The sequence below is a fragment of the Camelus bactrianus genome, chromosome 13, assembly GCF_048773025.1.
Source record: "Camelus bactrianus isolate YW-2024 breed Bactrian camel chromosome 13, ASM4877302v1, whole genome shotgun sequence".
Lineage (NCBI taxonomy): Eukaryota > Metazoa > Chordata > Mammalia > Artiodactyla > Camelidae > Camelus > Camelus bactrianus.
In genome coordinates, this window is record NC_133551.1 from 72,210,747 (window position 1) to 72,229,683 (window position 18,937).

General features: G+C 53.5%; 1 protein-coding gene across 1 annotated transcript in view; it reads left to right on the top strand.

The window, feature by feature from the left end:
• CIROZ (ciliated left-right organizer protein containing ZP-N domains) overlaps window positions 1-17,774 on the top strand; it is a 40,630-nt gene extending 22,856 nt beyond the window's left edge. Inside the window, 11 exon segments of the mRNA XM_074375972.1 lie at window positions 1-6,114; window positions 9,911-10,007; window positions 11,334-11,886; window positions 12,129-12,170; window positions 12,172-12,212; window positions 12,215-12,256; window positions 15,042-15,303; window positions 15,822-15,906; window positions 16,254-16,466; window positions 16,469-16,786; window positions 16,789-17,774. The exon segment at window positions 1-6,114 is cut by the window's left edge and continues 22,856 nt beyond it. Of these exon segments, the coding sequence (XP_074232073.1) occupies window positions 5,884-6,114; window positions 9,911-10,007; window positions 11,334-11,886; window positions 12,129-12,170; window positions 12,172-12,212; window positions 12,215-12,256; window positions 15,042-15,303; window positions 15,822-15,906; window positions 16,254-16,466; window positions 16,469-16,786; window positions 16,789-16,932 (2,028 nt within the window). The 5' untranslated portion in view covers window positions 1-5,883 and the 3' untranslated portion in view covers window positions 16,933-17,774.
• Window positions 17,775-18,937: the final 1,163 nt, after the last annotated feature.

Sequence of the window (18,937 nt, forward strand, 5' to 3'; positions counted from 1 at the left end):
TGACCGTGTACGTGTCCTTTAATCTCTGGGTGACAGTAATTATCATTGTAACAGTTGTCATCTTTAGGCACTACTCTCTGTGATGGGCACCCTGTGAAGATCATTGTGCATGAATTCAAGTCTCACATCTACCCTGTGACGTCCTGTCACCACCATCACCACCATCATCACCGTCACCACAGCCATCACCACCATCACCACTATCATCTCCATCATCACCATCATCACCAGTATCTCCACCACCATCGTGACTATCATCACCACCATTGTCATCATACAATCAATTTACAGGAAGAAACTGAAACTGAGCAACTGGCACACACATACACACACACACACACACACACACACACACACACACAGAGAACAGAAGTGGGATTCAAACCCAGGTGCTCTGACCTCCGTGCCCTACTGTTACCATTAAGTCACATTGCTCCCTGTCTCCCTGTATAAAACAGCAGGGAGATGTAATGACCTCTAAGACCTTGCTACTCAAAGTGTGGTCCCTGGACCAGTAGCACTGGTATCACCCAGGAGCTTGTTAGAATTGCTGAATCTCAGGCCGCACCTTGGACCTACTGAATCAGAATCTATATTTTAAAAAGACCCCCAGGTGATTTGTAGGCACCCTGACGTTCGGGAGGTCCCATCCTAAGACATATCCCCTCTGACATTCCGTGAACTGTGACCTCTGCATGGAGTAAAGGGTCCTTCTCAGTTGTGGCAAGATGACTCTTATGTGCCTCTTTCTAACCATTCTGTTGAAGTAGGGCTGGGAGGAGAAGTCTTTCCTCCCTTCTCCGAAGTATCTTCTTGTTTGGCAGACAAGGTTGAGTGCTTCTCAAACTACATGCCTTGTGGATCCCCAGGAGCCATGTGGAGGGTTTGAGGCAGTGGCTGAGCAGATCTGCACTTGCCAGGTAAGGGACAGTCATTGGCTGGGCAGGGCCTTCACCTCGTGAGAGATGCTTGTATGGATACCTCACCCCCAGGGACTTTGCACTGCCTTTCCTCTGCCAGGAATGCTTCTCCCCCATTTCTCATGGCTGGTTCCTTCCTGTCACTCAGATCTCTACTCAAAGGCCACCGTCTCAGAGGAGCCTTCCTGACTCTCCATCAAAGATAGTCCCCACCCACCCTTGTCCCAATCTCATTCTGTTTCTCTGCACTCATTACTTAAATGATCTTAAAATGATCTTCTATGATGTTCACCTGCTGCCAACTGCGTTCCTCCCCAACAGAAGGACTCCATGAGGGCAAGGCCGATGCGTTTCTAGTTTATTCCTGTGTCCCCAGAACCAAGAACACAGCCTCGTACTTAGCAGATGCTCAATAAATATTTGTTAAATGACCAAACAGCCTGAAGCCCTAGAAGAAGGGCCCATCTGGTGCTGATATGTTCCACAATCTGAATTACCCAGAAAAATAAATGGACGATTTATTTTAAAGAGATGATTCTTAAACACTTGAAGAGAGGCCATCTCATGCTTGGTGGGGGAATTATGCCCCTAAAATAGCAAAAAACAAGGGTACAGTATCACAGAACCCTTTCAGCCATGAGCTTGCCAACAGAAGAAGTGGGAAGGGGGTGGGTACAACCAGGTGGTTACCTGGAACCTTCTAGAAGGAACAAGGGTAGCGATGTGTCAATTGCCTGCATCCTTCTGTGCTCTCCATCACAGGCACTGAGAAACAGGCCCTCAAAATTCCTCTTCTCTTTTGAACAAAAAGAGAGAAATCGAGGGCAGGGGCTTTCTGGTCTCTTTCAGAGACAGGGACAGTCTCCCAGGGCCCCTGTTCATTCTGGAAATCCCTAGAAGCACCTTCTGGGACTAGTAGAGCCTCCATCTGTCCTGGGAGTGTCAGCTGTTCGATGGCCGGCCAGCCCGCGATGCCTCAGGAGCGGTATTTATGTATTAAAAGGCCACTTTTCGAGGAGAAATGCTGTGGATACATTAAGCTGTCACCCATTCTTTGGAGAGCCATTATTAATGGAAAACAATAGATTAATAGTTTTAAAACGTTTGTTCAATAAGTAATTTTTATGGCTCTGGATAGAGCCCATTAAACATTTCTGTGTGTTATTATAAAGAAGTTTTAAGCGTAAAATCATAAAGTCAATAATCAGAGAATTAGTCACAGCGGCCAGCCACAGGCCATTAGTTTTAGGCGCTGTCAGAGACACCTGTGGCTTCCGTGGGAGAGTTTTCTTTTCAAGCAACAGCACAAGCAGCGCCAGGTGGGGCTGGGGAGATGATGGTGCCTGCTGCCTTCCACAAACTTGAGGGGACAGCGAGCAGGTGTGAGCAGCGGGATGCCAGGCAAATATTTACAAAGTGCAAACGTGAATGCAAAACTAAAACGATCCAGGTCAATTTGCACATCCAGGCTAAGACACTTTATTTCCCCAGTGATCTACCTTTCAGAGCCTCCCCCTGCCAGAGGCACAGCCCTGATCGCTTGCTAAAGATAGAGGTGGAAACTGCACGCTTTTAAAAGGAAAGCGCGTCACCAGCGAATCGCCCCCAGAAAGGCTTCCAGAGCTGTTTTTTGGAATAGCGTATTCATCTCCTATCAAATACGCAATTACGTCAAGGATTTGAAAATGAAACTCCTATCTTTTAAAAATGACTTCAAAAAAATGACAAAAGCTATACGAGATAATTATGGAAACTAGAGAAAATCTAAAGAAGATAATAAAAACTACCCATAATCTCTGCCCACGCAGAGAGAGCCTTCTTTGTGTTTCACTCATTCAGCGAATATTTATTGAGAGCCCTCTATATCCCTGACTGCTCAAGGCACCAGGGATGCAGCCATGAACAAAACCGACTCCCCAGCCCCGTGGAGCTGACATTTGGGTGGAGGGAGACGAGCCTTAAGTTTAGGAGGCATAAAGTGCTACAGAGAAAAGAAGCAGGGGACAGGATAACGAGGGTCAGGGTGGGTCACCTTGAAAAGGCAACATTTTTTAAAAGACTTGAAGGAGGCGGAGGGAGTGAGCCATACAGGTATCTGTATGGCTGTATGTGCACGCACCAGGCAGCGTGCACAGCCAGTGCAAAGGCCCTGAGGCAGGAGTGTTCCTGGCGTGCCTGAGCGATAGCAGGGAGGTCACTGTGGCTGGAGCAAAGGGAGAAGAGGTCAGGGAGACGAGGGGCAAAACCACTGGGGCTGTGGAGGACTTTGGCTTTTCCTCAGAGTGAAAAATGGGGAGGTTTGAGCAGAGGAGGGACATGATCTGACCTACTTTTGAAAAGGATCCTGCTGGCTGCTGCGTGGAGTATAGACAATTAGGGGCTAGGGATTGAAGCTAGGAGACAAGGAGGAGGTAGCAGCAGAAACCTGGGCTGGGGACCAGAGTGGGGAGAAGGGGCAGGATCCTAGATATATTTTGAAGGTAGAAGCAATGGGAGTTCCTTTTGGTGTAAACCTTTCCAGGCCTTTTCCTATGACTGCTGTTTTTTAAAATCTCTTACAGGTAAGGGGCTTCTGGGCACAGCAGCCCTTTGGTTTATATCTGGTGTCTGAGATTTCTGATCTCACAGAGAAGTGGCTTCAGCAGCTCAACCCACGTTTCTGTCCTCTTCTCATTATGGGGACCTGGAGGGTCCCCAGCGATTCTTCTCTTGCTAAGTGTGGCTACTTCCTGTATCATGATCCCTACGGTAACTTCGTTTTTCAAGCCTGATACATGGCCTGCTTTGTGCAGAAGGAGGTGGGGTAGGGAAGTGTCAGACCTGATGATGTCTCTTGGGAAGCTTCCACCCTGGGTCACAAAAGGAGCTAAGCCTGAGTTTGGATGTCAAGAAAAGGAATACTGTCCCTTTTCCTCCCTAGAAACCAAGCCGAGGGAGACAGAGAGACCAGGCTTGCCCTCTCAGAGTTTATGGGCATAGATCTCAGAAGACCACTAGGAGCGTTACCCCATCTCCTATGCTGCCTCCTCCAGGCAGTCTTCCTAATAGCTGATCACTCCTCCTCTGTGCATTGTACCTGTTTCTACCATTGTACCTGCCACCATTAATAACGTATCTAGAGGGGAGGCTACAGCTCAGTGGTAGAGCACCTGCTTAGCATACACAAGGTCCTGGGTTCAATCCCTTGTACCTCCATTAATAAATACATAAATGTAATCACTCCCACCCCTGCAAAAAAAAAAAAAAAAGCAGCATCTCCTGCTAGGTCTGGAGTGTCTTTGGGGGAGGGGAGTCATCCCCAGAGTGTCGCCTTAGGGCCGGGCACACAGTAGGTGCTCAGTCAGTGCTTAATGAAGCGAGCAAATGCTGATCAATTGTGGAGCTGACCAAGCACAAGCTCAGGGCCCCTCGCTTGCGCAGCCCCTCGCATGCTCACAAGACCACAAGACTCTGTAAAATTCGCAAAAGTAAGCTATGTGTATATTTTCTTAAAGAAGGCCTTCTCCCAAGTTGCATGAGCTGCAGGCCCCACACAGGTTGGGCCCCGCCCAGGGAAGGCTCAGGGAAGCAGGTTTCAGGGCTGGGGTTGGAGGAGTGGGCTCATGCCAGTCTGAGGGGGAGCTGATGCGTCTCTAGGGGCCAGAAGGACAAGGAGCCACCCTGATTTAGGCAGCAGCTGATGGCCTGGGGCCCAGAGGGTTGCAGCTCACTGGGCAGTCCCGCTGCATCGATTCCACCGCCTGGCCCCTGAGAGGGTGTGAACGGCCCCACGGGCCCTCAGGTTTTCCTCTTCTCTTTTTCTCCTCACCTCCATCTCCTCTTGCCTTCATTTCTTTGTCCTCCCTTCCTCGACCCAGCCCAGAGTTTCTCCTGAGGCGGCTGTGGTCCATGGTAGGGGGAGAAATTTTGGGAACCATCCTCTTCCTTCTCTCTCTGTTCCTTTCTGCAATCACCCTCCTCTTTGACATCCCTAGCCTCCCACCCCATCAATACACACTCTTCTCAGGCCCCACCACAAAGCTTCAATTCTGCTTCTTCCTATGTGGCTGAATGAGGTCAGCCCCAGCATCTCTTGTGGGACTCACTGGTTTGACATCTTTGAAGCTCCGTCTTGCCCACAGCAAGTGCAGGAATGAATGAGACTGGACTGTGCATCCAGTCCCAGAGTGGCCACAAGCCTTTGGCTTAGTTATTTACCTCTTCTGAGCCTCAACTGCCTCATGTTAAGATGGGAATCAGAAAGCCTATCCTATGAGACACCCGTGAGGGTCGAGGGAGGCAAGATGAGGGCGGATGTTCGACATCCGTCTAGGGATGTTCAGGCACCAGCTCTTGTTCTGTCCAGCCAGGTTTGATCTTCCTGAAATCCGCAACTGTTCCCCAGCCCTGACAGCGTCCCTGGTCGGGGCTGAGACACCCATGAGGGTCGAGGGAGGCAAGATGAGGGCGGATGTTCGACATCTGTCTAGGGATGTTCAGGCACCAGCTCTTGTTCTGTCCAGCCAGGTTTGATCTTCCTGAAATCCGCAACTGTTCCCCAGCCCTGACAGCGTCCCTGGTCGGGGCTGAGACACCCATGAGGGTCGAGGGAGGCAAGATGAGGGCGGATGTTCGACATCTGTCTAGGGATGTTCAGGCACCAGCTCTTGTTCTGTCCGGCCAGGTTTGATCTTCCTGAACTCCGCAACTCTTCCCCAGCCCTGACAGCGTCCCTGGTCGGGGCTGAGCCACCAGGCCCAGGTGTTGAGTCCCGGAAGCCTCGCTGCTTAGCCTCTTCCTCAAGAACTGCCTGGCTTCCAGTGGGTGGATGTTAATCATATTTGCTGTGAAGAGTCAGTCAGTGACTACCTGACCTATAATTGCAGCCTATTAACTGTGTTTTCCTTTCATTTGCACTCATGAAATTTGCTCTATTTCTCGAAAGCAAATTACAGGTTGGAATCAGAATATTTCAAAGAGGGGGATGAAAAGGTTGGAGCAGAGTGACTGCTGCATAATGAAGTGTCCAGTGATAACGTCCAGGCCGGGCCAAGAGTGTGTCCACTGCTGGCCCACATTCACTCAGCTAATGGGTTTGCAGGCCCGGGGGTGGGGGGACCCCAGGCTGGGCTTCTCTCCAGCGGCCATGGCTCCTGAGTCTCAAGATGGGGCTGGGCTGGCAGGTGGCAGCTGGAGGTGCCGTGTGGCATGGCCCTCCTGAAGACATTTGTGGGCACTGGCTGGATGCCCGGTCTGCTGGGCTGTTATCTGAGCAAGTTGGGAGGAGGCAGGCTGGAGCAGGGGTGGGAGTATTAATGATTTCTGAGCTAATGTTCTCCACTTCCCAACGTAGCTGGCCCTGGGGACGGGGGAGGATGGGGTTGTCACCAAAGCTGCAATATTGTTCTTTCTCTCTCCATTGAAAAATGTTGCTGGCTTGGGTGCTCCTTCTTGACCTGGGTAACATCAAAGAATGATAGACTTTTAGCCGTTAAAGTATCTCCGGTGCAATCAGGTGTCATGTCTCCATTTTGAAGATCAGGAAACAGAGGAAAGGAGAAATGAAAGGAGGAGTTTGGCTCAAAAAGCCTGCTAATGACAATCACCATTCATGCAACAAGCACTTATTAAGCACCTACTACACGCCAGGTGCCGTGCTGGTGCAAAGGGAACAGATTTGAAAGAGATGTAGAGCTTTCCCCCAAGAAGGGTCTCTCCTCTGGTCTGAATTTTTAAAGAGGTGTGTCTGGCAGAGAGAGTCCCCGGCCCATGGCTCAGAGGACCTGTGCTCCTCTGGCTCCGAGCTCGGCTCCCTGCCATCTTGGAAAGATGGGCGGGCCTCTCAGATTCCTTTGCTTCCCACTCTTAAGGATCGGGGCAGAGTGGCTGGGCTTTCTCTGCCTATTTGCCTTTTTAGTGGCACAAGTGGCCACCCCAAGCCTGGTGCTGGTCCTCCTAAGAATCACAGAGCTGCACCTCAGGATCCTCTAGTGTTGCCACCAGGGTGTTCCTTTGAATTCTGACGCTGGTCACTTCTCCCTCAGCACTGGACCTGTAATTCTGGGAGTTGCCGCCAGGGGGACGGTGTTGCTGTGTCACAAGACATTGGGCCGAGTTACTGAGAAAAGCAGGACTGGCTCCCAGCCCAGGGGCCTGCTTTGTCTCCAACAACCTGTCTTTGAAGCTTGGATGCCCGCATCCCAGCATCATTTACCAAGCGAGGTGTGGGAGTGTGCGGTGGCCCCACGTCCCAGATCACAGACCCAGAGAAGTGGGCGGCAAGTACATGACAGAAGACGGGTCCCCCGTTGCCCTGGCCCCCTCCCCCACCTGAGAGCCTGATTCAATTGACTGATTCATTCCTGGTGACTTCTGTAGCCACTGCTTCAATGCCTGCACCTTGAACTTGCATTAAGTTTTAATTAAAGCAGCTTCGCCGGCCTTGCCCTTGGCTAAATGCAGCTGTGGGCACAGGGCACATAGATATTTAATACTCTGCTTCTCCCCACTGAAGGCGCAGGGTGCCCAAGGGTGTACCGGAGCCATGCCCGCTCGCAGAGATCTGCGCACTCGCTTAAGTGTGCCCACAGGCCCCGAGCGGGAGGCCCAGCAATAACTATTCATTGCCCTGGGTTAAGTGTGCCCAGGGGCACCCGTAAACTCAATGCAGTGATTAGCGATTGCTCCCAGAGAAGGCTGCCCGAGGTCCTGCGGAATGTCCTCGGTCCTAAATATAGCCTCCGTGTGGGGCCTTAAAGGGCACGGTGAGTTTTTGCTTCGCTCTTGATCTGTCTTCCCTTCCTTCCTTAAGCAGGACTTTTCCCTCCTTCTCAAAGCCCAGCCTTCAGGGGCTTCTCTGTCTTCCTCCAGGCTGCAGCGGAGGACGAGGTGTGGGAAGAGTGGGATGCTTTGGTGGTGGCAAAGGCAAACTCCAAAACCTCTCCATCCTCTCACCAAACCTCAGGCATTGGGCCCATTCCTGCCTCTTCACTCCCCAAGTGAAGGCGGCACCTCCAAAGACAAGGAAACAGTGGGGGTCATTCAAGGGGCTCCTCCTGGGCTGTCGTGGACCTGTTGCCAGGAGGGGCTCTTGGCCAAGGGGCAGCAGAGCTGGGGAGCTGAGAAGGCTCAGCTGGCTGGGGTCTCCTCCCAACCCCGCTGGCTTCTTTCTGCTCCTGGGAGCCCCTCTCTGTCCCTCCATGTGGAGGAGTTGGGGGTGGTCTTCGGTGGGGGCATCGTCGAGGCGAGTCAGCCCCTCTGGCCTCAGACTTCCCCACCTTATACTGGGACAGGGGTCAGATGATCTCCGAGGGGCCTTCTGCTGGTCCGAGACTCCCTCCTTGTGCCAAAACCTCCCTGCCAAGGTCTGAAGCAAACGCAAAGAGGGGTTTGGAGCAAGTAGAAGAAACTGAGAGGGGCAGGGTGGAGGGTGTGGGCTGCAGCAGGCGCTCTGGGGAAGGTGCCCTGCCCACACCATCCCCTTCCCCTCCTCTGTGCAGTGGGGGAATGGTGCCCCCCATGGTGTGGCTGCAAGGCTCACAGGCCATACGGTGGTGACCGACTGTCCCAGTTTGCATTGGACTGTTGCTGTTTTGGCACTAAGTCCCACACAGGGGGACCTGCTCAGTCCCTGGGAATCGGGGATGGGTGGTCACCTCACGGTACAGTGACTTTGGTGAGCGTGCCGGCCCTTGGAAGCACTTCCCCAACCCTTACTTGTTGGATCTGAAGAGGAAAGAGAAAGGGCAAGGGAGAAATGGGTGAAGGACGGGGGTGGGGGTGGGGGAGTCTGGAAGATAACTGGGCGAAAAGTGGGTCCTGACGGCGTCCCTGCCACACGCACCAGCTCTCAGCATCACCAGCTGCGCCCGGGACCCCAGCTGCCCCCTTGGCCAGGCCCAGGGCGGCAGCTGAGGCAACGACATTTCCCTGGGTCTGTTGACACTCAAGTCTCAGAACATAAATGATTTTCTTGTCTTAATGAGCAAACAACCTGGCTGCACGGCTCTCTCACCGGCCTCCTGCTGGGGTAATTGCCAGCGCTTCTGTGCTCTGGCAGAACTGTTTACTCTCACTTTTGCTTACCACTTGCCTGGAGGTGTTGCTTCCTCTTTGTTCTGCAGGTCTCCCCGCCCCACCCCTGGGATGCACCAGTGGACAGGTAGGCAGACAACTTTCTGGAAGGTTCTGCCAGACCTGGTGCCTGGGGACACTCCAAGGCAGGTTTTGACTTCTCTTTTCCTTTGGAGTGGGTTAGTGGACAGTGCCGACTCTGCTGGGCCCATGTCTTGGCAGCTGAAGCTGGAAGCCTCTCCCTGGTGCCCGGGAGGGGTCCTCAGTTTTGGGTGGGATGCTGGGCAGGAGGCCTCTGAGGTCCTTCCCATGCTAAGATTCTCTGCACAGTCTCCAGTGATGGGGAGCTCATCCTTTGCAAGGCCACCTGTTTCCATATGGCACAGCGGTTTCCCTGAGCTTTCCTTCTGGTCCTCAGTCTGTTCTCTGCAGTCTCTGGGGAGAAGCCCATCCCTTCTCTGTTTCACATCCCTTTGGATATTTGAAGTCAGTGAGCTTTCCCTTCAAGCCTTCTCCTGAATTCCTCCTACTGTCCTCCTAGGATAGGGGCTGGAGCCCCTCTCTGCCCGCCTCCCACCCTCCAGGCACCTGCCTTTATTCAAAGCCCCGATTGCCAATGTCCCACTACAGCGTTGCAAAGGGAACAGAGATCAGGACTCCACCTGGGCAGAGTGTGGGTCGCCCGTTGGCCTTGCTTGTAGGAATAGTGGCGCATTCGTTCTTTCAGCCACATAATGTACCTACTCTGTGCCCGGTGCTTCTGCAAAGGGTCTGTTCTGCTGGTGCCTGGGGAGAACAAGTGTCTAGTTTGCGTTTCTCCTTGAGTGGCCTGCTGCCCAGCCTCATGGTCCTGCCCATCTTTTCTTGGCCCTGTCACCTTCCTGAGTGTCCCCTGAAGTGCCTTCTCCTTGACCCCCTAGTGACCCTGTTTTGGCCAGATTGTTTATGAATGTGTCCTGCTTCTCCAGACCTCGTGGCTGCTGTCCCTCTGAGGGGAGCTGGTGGCTTCTTCAGAAGATGCCAGCCTGATGGGATCATCAACACCATGATTATCACGTGGACATCACCACCACATCCTCACCGTCCAAAGCCCAAGGTAAAACTTTGTCCAGAGGCAAGATATCAGTGGTGGGGAGCAGCCTGGCCAGGCTTGGGGCCTGGAGGCATAGCACCCTCGCGGAGGCTCCAAAGAGCAGTTTGCTGGCATTTCCGTGCCAATTCACATGTCCACCTGGAGACCGGACAGATTTAGGCAGGCAGCTTCGAAAATTGGGCCCCATTAGCGTCAAGTGCTCCACACGGCAGATGAGGGGCCCCTGCAATCACGCGTTCAGCTCGTCCTGATCAGGGTGGCAGGAGCGTAATTACCAGCTCTTTAAATAGCCCAAAGTTGCCGTGTAAGAGAAGATGGCTCACATGACATTTGCTCTGAGCCCGCTACCTGCTAAAAATATCCCGGCTAAATAATATTTCCTGGTTGCATTGGAGCAACAGTCCCTAACCTGAGCTCTGTGACACTTGGGGGTTCAATCAAGAGGCTGGTCTGAATGTGGGAGGGAGGCCCTGTGGAAGGAGTTTGCTTCTGGAAGGAGCAGTTTTGGAGGCCACGGGGAGCCTTACTGCCTCAGCAAGTGCTGGCCACCCCGGGGGGCTCCGGCCTCCCTGGCTGGGGAGCGGCTACCATGCCTACTCTTCAGGGGCCCTATGTCCACCCTTTCCTGCTTCATCACTCTCTTATCCTCTCTGTGTTCCTCCCTCCCCTGGGCACCTTATCCCCATGGTCCCAACCCCACCTCGCCTCTTCTTAGCCCCAGTCTTGGCCATGCATTCCTGAGTTGCTTGGGACAAAGAGAACTTTGCTCTTCGTGGGGGATATGAGTGTGTGTGGAATGTGGCTGGGATGTAGAGTGTGCTTGGGACCCCTGAGCTACACCCTGTATGTGATCGTTATTTCGTTCACCTTGGGGTGTAATACAGAGGGGCTCGGAGTCTGGAGGACCACTTCCTCCCTCCAGGGAATTTAAATTCTAGGGAACTCTGCATGCAGAGCTAGGTGGATCAAAGGCTTCATTCCGAGTGGGTTTATCAGAGATGACTAAGACTTGACATTTGTAGAGAATTTTATCATGGACCAGGTTTCATGATGGGGCTCTGGGGAGTTTAGGGCATTGGGGATGGCCTTGCCTGGCCCCCAAACATCTCTTTCCTTATTCATGATGCTTGAAATCCTTTTACTTGGAGACAAATGCTTTCATTTATCCACTGCAGAGCTGGCTTAAAATGTCCCCGTGAGAGGGCTGACACAACGAAATTCTTGCTAAAGTGTAAACAACTGATATAAGCTTTATTTCTTAAGAGCAGCTTTGGTAATGGAAGGGGCAGCAGGCTGGGTCACCGAGCCGAAGACAGTCTTGGCAGAGACATTTCTGCAGCTTTCCAGGGGCAGCCACGTTCTTCGCATCTGCTTCCTTACGGGCCTTTGCAGATGGCAGGATCCGGGATGTTTGCGGGTGGCCTCTCCTTTTCTTCCTCATCAGTGCAGCCACATTCCGGCCCAGGCGGTGACACCAAACACCAGGTCATCTCACGTCACAGATCTGGAAAATGTGTTGTGCTGGCGATGGGTGTGGCCCCTGGCTGGGGTCCTGCTATCACCCTTTTGTCCATGTGCCTGCAAAGTGTGTATTTTTCTGTGTCACGTGTCCTTTCCCATTCCAGTGTCATCCCAGCCAGAGTTGAAGGTTTTAGTTCACATCCCAAAGCAGAGACTGGGTCTGGTCAAAAGAGGCTCCCACCGGGAGGAAAGCCTGAGCCGAAAATTCCTCTGAGTCCAGCAGTCCTGTACCTTCACGGTGACTGAAAACAGGGGCTTGGTGGTGGTCAGCATCCCCGCGGCTGGGATGCTCCGGGTCCAGGTCGGGGTCTTGCTGGTGGCATTGGCTGTCCTGTCCCACTTGCAGGCCCCTTCTCCTTTGGGCCACTGATGCCACGTGGAGTCAGAGATGTGAGACCAGAACTGTGGGGCCAGCAGAAGATGGACCTTTGCCACTTATACACCTGAGCCCTTGCGCTTCGGCCTGGGTGGCCCCATAGGCAGACTGCCACATGGTACAGGATGCACCCTGCTTTGTGCAACCAACTCCTCGTTGCCCCACTGCAATGCCAGGAGCCCCAAGGAGCCCTGGGAACACAGGCTTTCTAGGGTGGTCCTGAGCCTGGAATTTGCCGAGATGGCTTCCCCACCCTCTGGACGGTGGAGAGCTTCTTCCAGTGTGTGGGTGAGCGTCACCAGGAGGTTGTGCCAGCTGGCCCTGTGGTTCCTTCTCCCGTGACAAAGCTTCCTTTCCTGGGCCTGACAGGTCCCACACCCAACCGAGGAAGCAATGGGGGTCAGGCACACTGGCTGGAACTGGCACAGGAACAGGAGTGCTGTGGAAGCCACGTGTGATGTGGTCTCTGACTTTGGAGTCAAACTGCCAGGGAGGGAGTGGGGAGCACACCAACTTTCTAGCTAGCTGCAGGACCTCAGTACGCGGCTTAACCTTACTGAGACTCTGCAAAATGGGAATAGCGGCACCCGTTGTGAGAACTGGAGACAGTGGGAGTTAAGAGCTTAGCGGAGTTCCCCACACAAGATGAGCCACTTCCGTTTCGATCGCCCAGCTCTCTGTGTGGGCTCTGGTTCCTCGGGTCACTTACCGGATGGAGTAGACTCCTTGGCAAAGAGCACTACGCGATGCCACTTATTTCTTAACCCAAGACAAACCCTCTTCTAAACGTACTGTGCGTCTTCCACGCCAGGATGCTGGGATTTGAATCTTGAAAGGGGTTTTGGTGAAAGCACTGCTACCAGACAACCTGGAATTCACAAAACCACCAGGAGCAAAACCCACTGAAATACAGCATAAGGAAATACACATAATTCACAAATGATGTCGATCACTTTCATCTTAGACTTCCTAACTATCCTCAATAGAAGACAGACGCGAAGGAGATTTAATTCAGATGTTAATAGCGCAAGAATGCCCCGTTCCCAGGATATGATGTTTCGGTGCTGCATAAAAATGTAATTATATTCAGAACTATATTTAAAGATTAAAAGGGGGACTGCCTACCATCTAGCCCCAAATTCTGAATTAGAAACAAAGGAAAAGGCGGGGTGGAGATGAGTTCTAACAGTCTGCTAAAAATGGAAATGTTTCCTGAGAGTTTTTACACATTTCGGCTGTTTTTATTTTACAAGTTTCCTGCGGCGATGACGTTGATTTTGGAAAGGGAGGGCCAGAACTTTATTCAGCAAATATTTACTAGGTATTTGCCATGAGTGAGGCCCCATGTGAGGCCCCAGAAGGAACAGAGGTCACCAGATTTGGACCTCGCTTTCAAGTACTGTCCATTCTCGAAGGGGAGAGAAGAAATGTTCAGAGAGTTGTAATGGAGCGCGGGTGGCCTTTGTCCTGGGCTTTGAAGAATGGGTAGGTTCTCGATAGAGACTTAGTAAATAAAATACAAAAATAGCTGGGCAACAGCAATAAGAACATTTTAGGAAGGATTTTTGGCCTCTCTGGAAAGATTTACAGGGGGAAAGAATGTTCTCGTCCTCGTTTTATTAATTTAATATCAGCAGCCAGAATGAATCTCTCCCCTCGCTGGTCCCCAGCACACCTTCCCTGCACCTCGTTTCTAGGTCTTTCTATTCTTATTACAATTATTAATGCATGTTCCTGTCTCTCCCTCCAGTCTGTGAATTTTTTACCATCAGGGGCCGTGTCCCGTTCAGCGTTTTACTCTTCACGGTTCTGATCGTAGTGCCTTGCCCTTGGTAAGCACTTATGTCCAGATGCTCGTTGGAGTGAATTTTCACCAGGAATTAAATGAAAAGTTTTAGACAAAGAGCATTTCTTTGCGGTAACATGTGGCTAATATAGTGGAATATTAAGCTTGCCTAAGCAATTGATGATTTTTTTTGTTTTAATCTCCTTCCTCCCCACCCAAAAGCGGTTAGAACCTATGGGAGAAATCCTAGTTATTTAAGATCAGAGGTGTCAGGAGCCGTGGAGGCAATGGAGTGTCCAGCCTGGAGAAGTGAAACCCAGAGGAGGGGTTTTAGCTGCAGCTGTTTTACATTTTAAAGCAGGAGTTACTGGTGAAAATGCCCCTAGGGGTCAGGCAAGGGGTATAACCAACTGAGGGTAAGAAAACCCACGGCCCAAGTGTAGGATGATGAAGGCTGCGAAGCTCAGTGTTGGAGACCAGACCCCTTTAAAGAGAGCAGCCTGACTTAGCTGGAGCTGATTCCTGCCTTGTAGGGAGGCAGGCCAGTGTGGCCAAACCTTCTGACTTTCCAGAAGAAGCTGTTTATAAAATTTTGTCAGTTAATTTAAAAAATATTTAAAACCCTCTGCAGGCCAAACCAAACATGTCTAAGGGCTATATTTGACCCGTGAGCCAGAATTTGCAAGCTCTAACCCAGCGCCTCTCAGCTGGGGGTGGATTTTGGACTCCCGGGGGAAATTTAGCGATGTCTGGAAACATCTTTGATTGTCACAACGTGGGGAGATGCTACTGGCATGTGGCGGGTAGAGGCCAGGGGTGCCGCTGAGCATCTGACTGCACAGGAGCCCTTTCCCACACACGACAAAGAGCAATCTGGTCCAGGATGTCAGCTGGGTTGAGGCAGAGTCTGGTTCTGTGAGGCTCCTGAGGCTGGGCTCATGGATTTGGCCTCAAAATAGGGAATGTCCTGGGGATGAAATCAGCTGGTGACATCAAGCAGAGAGGCAGAGAGTTGGGGCTGGGTGCTCTTTATAGAAAACCTGAAATTCTGTGATTCAGTTTCAAGAATAGATTTTGATGCCCACATCATCTTGAAAAAGGACTCCAGGTCGAAGGTCTGTGAAATTCAACAAGCGAAGGCAGTTTCTGACTCAGTGCTTGAACTTGACCTCTGAAGCCTCTGTTTCCCTGTCGGTAAAAAGGGGACCCATGTGGCCCCTCCAGCAGGGAATCGGGAGGATTCTGTTTCCTTAGGAGAAGCACTGGTTCCTCTTTCCCTTCTGGGTGGCTCAGGAAGGGAGTTGTCTGCCTCAACTGCCACATTGAGGCCCACTCCCTCCCCACTACCCCCAGGACCGGAGACCCCTCCAGCAAAAATGCCATTTGCTGCCTCTTCCCAGGTCCATACTGCAGGATCAGCTGCCTTCAGGGGCCTCCGGGAGGGGCTTTCTCAGAGCCTTGCCTGTCAGCCTTCACATGGACTGACCGATGGACGTCCACTGCCTTGTCTTGCACCCATGGTTTCCCCTGAAGGGCCCATCCCCATGAGGCAGTGGTGAACTCAGCCAGGCACGCGGCCCCTCTCTTTCAGCATCATTCTTCCAAAGGGAGCTGCACTCTGACCTCTGGCCATGTCTCCTCCTCCTCAAATTCAGACCATTCCCCAGAGAAGGCGGGGGACCCCTGAGAGCTCCCACCTGAGGGCAGCCCCACTCCCCGCTGTCCTGCCTGGCTCACAGCCTCCCAGGGCCTTGGGGCCAGGCTCAAGGAGGTGGTGGGGAGGGTCAGAGGCTGTGCACACCAACAGGAGGGAAATTGAGGCACGTCTCAGAGGACCTTGTTGCCAGGGCCTGGGAGCCAGGCCTGGAGAACTAACCTGAGATTGCAGCTGCCACAGGCCCTCCTCTGTGCTGCCATCCTCAGAGCACCGAAGCCACATCCTCTTACTTCTGATGCTTTTGCTCTCTCTCTGCTGCTCTCCCGCTGAAGAAGGGGCTTGGACCCCTCCTGCACACGGCTAAACCTGTGGAGGAAGCTGGGAAACGATTGGCTCCCTTTCCCCCTTTCCCAGAGGATCGGCGTGGCCCCTAGGCCTTCCCCGGGAGAGCAGTGCTACCTGGATCCGCCGCCTTCAGCTGCAATGACCTCAGAGTCCACAGTAGCCGTCCAGGCTTCCCCGCCCCAAGGCCTGGACCACGCGTTTGTCCTCAGATGTCTCCTTTTCAGCTGCCTCTCTGGGGGTCCGAGCAGTCCAAAGTGTTCTCGGCCTCAAGGCCGTCTGTTACCCTGATAGTCTAGGCCTGAGCAGAGCCCTTCCCAGCCACCAGGAAGGCCCCTCCTGCTGGAGGGTTGTTACAGGGGAATGCGGCTGCCTATGAGCCCACACGGGGGCCCCGGCCAGGCCAGCAAGGAGGTCCAGCCACGGACAAGGCTCTAGGTGACCGGCCAGCTTGAGAGGTACTGGGTTCCCACTGTTCCCCTGGAGACTTGGGAAATGTCCTCTAGAATGGAGGCACCCGGGACGGGGCCAGATGGCACCTGGACCTGTCATCCCGGAGTCAGGACATGGAGGGGCCAAGACTCACCCTCCTGCTTGGGACAGATGCCCCAGTCACTGCCCCAACCGTGAACACTTCCAAGGTGTGGTGGCAGCAGCCAGACAGCAGTGCCCATCTGAGGGCCTCAGGAGGCACAGGGTGGGCCCAGCAGCAACCCCCACTCCCCCGCCACCCCCCACCCCCATCCCTTCCCCACCAGTTCTTACCCCTGAGCAGCTGCCAGCAGGGGGCAGCCGCCTGACAGCTCTTCCCAAGAGCCCTCTGGCCTCCGCCTCCAAGAAGCCTGCCGCCTCATCCGTGGGACAGTCACACAGAGCCCAAGGCCTCAAGTTAGGCCGGGCCTGGGCAGTGGAGAGGCTGAGCAGGGGCTACATGCACATCCAGCAAACTCGGAGCCTGCAGGCTCCTACAGACATTCCCTCACCCAGCCTGGCCGAGCCTAGAGACCCTTTCCATGCTGGCCAGGGGACCCCCCCACAAAGCAGGAGCCAACAGAGCTCACGCTGGCAGCCAGCCCTGAAAGGCACAGGCCTCCTGAGCTTCAGAACGTCATGGAGGGGCTTCTGAGAGGCATTCTTGCTGGGGTGAGTCCTGGGAGCTCCCCAGGGGGTGCCAAGTGCAAATAAGTGAGGTGGGCAGTGTTTGGGCATGCCTCCCCCCTGCTTGGACTGCTCATGAGTGCACGGCCCAATGTTTTTGCACTTGGCATGGGGGAGGGGAAAGGTTGCAGGCTCTGTAGCCAGGCTGCTGTGGTTTCAAGTCCCTGTCCTTTCACTCTTTAGCTGTGTAACCTTGGGCAAGGCACTAACCTCTCTGTGCCTCAGTTTCCTGATCAGTCAAACAGAGGGTGAGATTCAGTTCCTCCCGAATGGGTTTAGGGGCAGGTGAGAAAATGGACAGACACAGGCCTCTAGCTCAGAGTCTGAGAACCATCCTTGAGGTTATTACTGCAGTCACCCAGAAATCCTGCAAATCTGAGAAGCTGACTAGTCGGGCACCCAGGCCCAGGCAGAGGGGTGTTCGCTGATTTCAGCAGAGCATGGAAAGCCTTTAGTTATAGTTCAGACATCTTTGGCAGAGGGAAGTGGGTGATGAAAAATCCTACGGTGTGAGAGGCCCCCTCCCCCAGGCCCTGGGGGGCCGTGACCCCAGGTCTCTAAAGTACCCCATGGGAGGAACGAGGAGTGTCACTGCTTTGTTTTCATGACTCACCACTCCCTTCCTCTGGCTCCCATGGCAGCAGCTGGTACCCTGCTGGCTTGGACAGCCCCCGTGACCCCTGCGGACCCCTGGGGACACTAGTGTTCCCGGACTCCCTGGCCCAGAAGCCCATCTGTGGCCTGAGCCAGAGCTGCACTGTGTTTCCCTGGAAGAGTGGCAACCTCGCCCCCACCCCCAGGCCGGCCCATCACTGGAAGTGGGATTTGAAACGCAGCCAAGGAGAGGAGGCCTTCGGCAACGCCCGGAACGAGAAATAAATAAATAAATACCTAATCAGGGTTGTCTTGGCTGATAAACGGTCTCTACCTCGAGGACGACTTCTCCCCCCCCCCCGCACCCCCCTTCCTCCTTCTCCGGGCAGATCCATCCCAGGCAAAAGCTTAATAGCCCCATTTAAGGCTTTTCCTTTTCACCACGGAATTGAGCTGCTCCTGCCATTACGAGGTTTTCAGCTTCTCTCTGAAATCAAATTACTGACTCCATTTAATTTTTTAAAAGCTCAGATGATTTCCCTTCTTGAATCCAAGCCGTGACTCCAAGGCCAGTCCCCCGCCCCGCCAGGCGGTTCCCCTGTGGGCAGCTGCTGCCCAGGGATGGCGGCCCCCATGCCAGGGCAAGCCTGACACCTAGAGGGGAAGCCAGTGGGAGGAGGACCAAGCCTCTGGCCTCTGCCCTGGACACCTGGCTGGGCGGCCTGGGCTGATGAGGATCCAAGCCTGGATCCGCTCCGGGAGTCCATGGCTTCAGGGCTAGAAGGTCTTCAGAGGCTGGTGGGCAAGCGGTTAGAGCCCAGTACTGATGTGATGGACTTACTGTTGGCTGGCTCCCCAGATCACTTGCCTTCCCATAGTGCTTACTCTGGACCCCATCACTCATTTATGGACCACATCTTCTGGGTAGACACCGTTCTAGCTCGGAAGGGAAAGGTGAATGAGACAGAGAAATTTTCAAGTACACGCGTGTGAAGGGGCAGAGAAACTGACAATAAACCCACGCATGGAAGATTTCAGATAACACCAAGTGCTCCCAAGAGTCCAAAACGCAACATGGGTGGGGGCAGGTTGCGGGCTGCTTTGGGTGGGATGGTCGGGGCGGTTTCTCTGAGGAAGTAACTCTGGAAGGAGCTGGGGGGATGTCCCACAGAGGGACAGCAAGTGCAAGGGCCCTGAGGAGGGCTGGAGGGACAGAAAGATGGCCATCTGGCAGGAGGAAGTGGAGGGGAGGAGTGGGCCTGAGGCAGCCGCCCACCTTTATTCTGGCTTTAAACAGCTGGAACAAGGGACATCGGAGGGACAAGGCAGGGGGTGGGAGAAGCGCCATTAGGAGGAGAGGTGACTCAAAGGGCTCTTTGTTGCGGGCTTGTGCCACTCCCACCCTGAATCCAGAGGACTTGGCGGAGGTGGCTGCTGG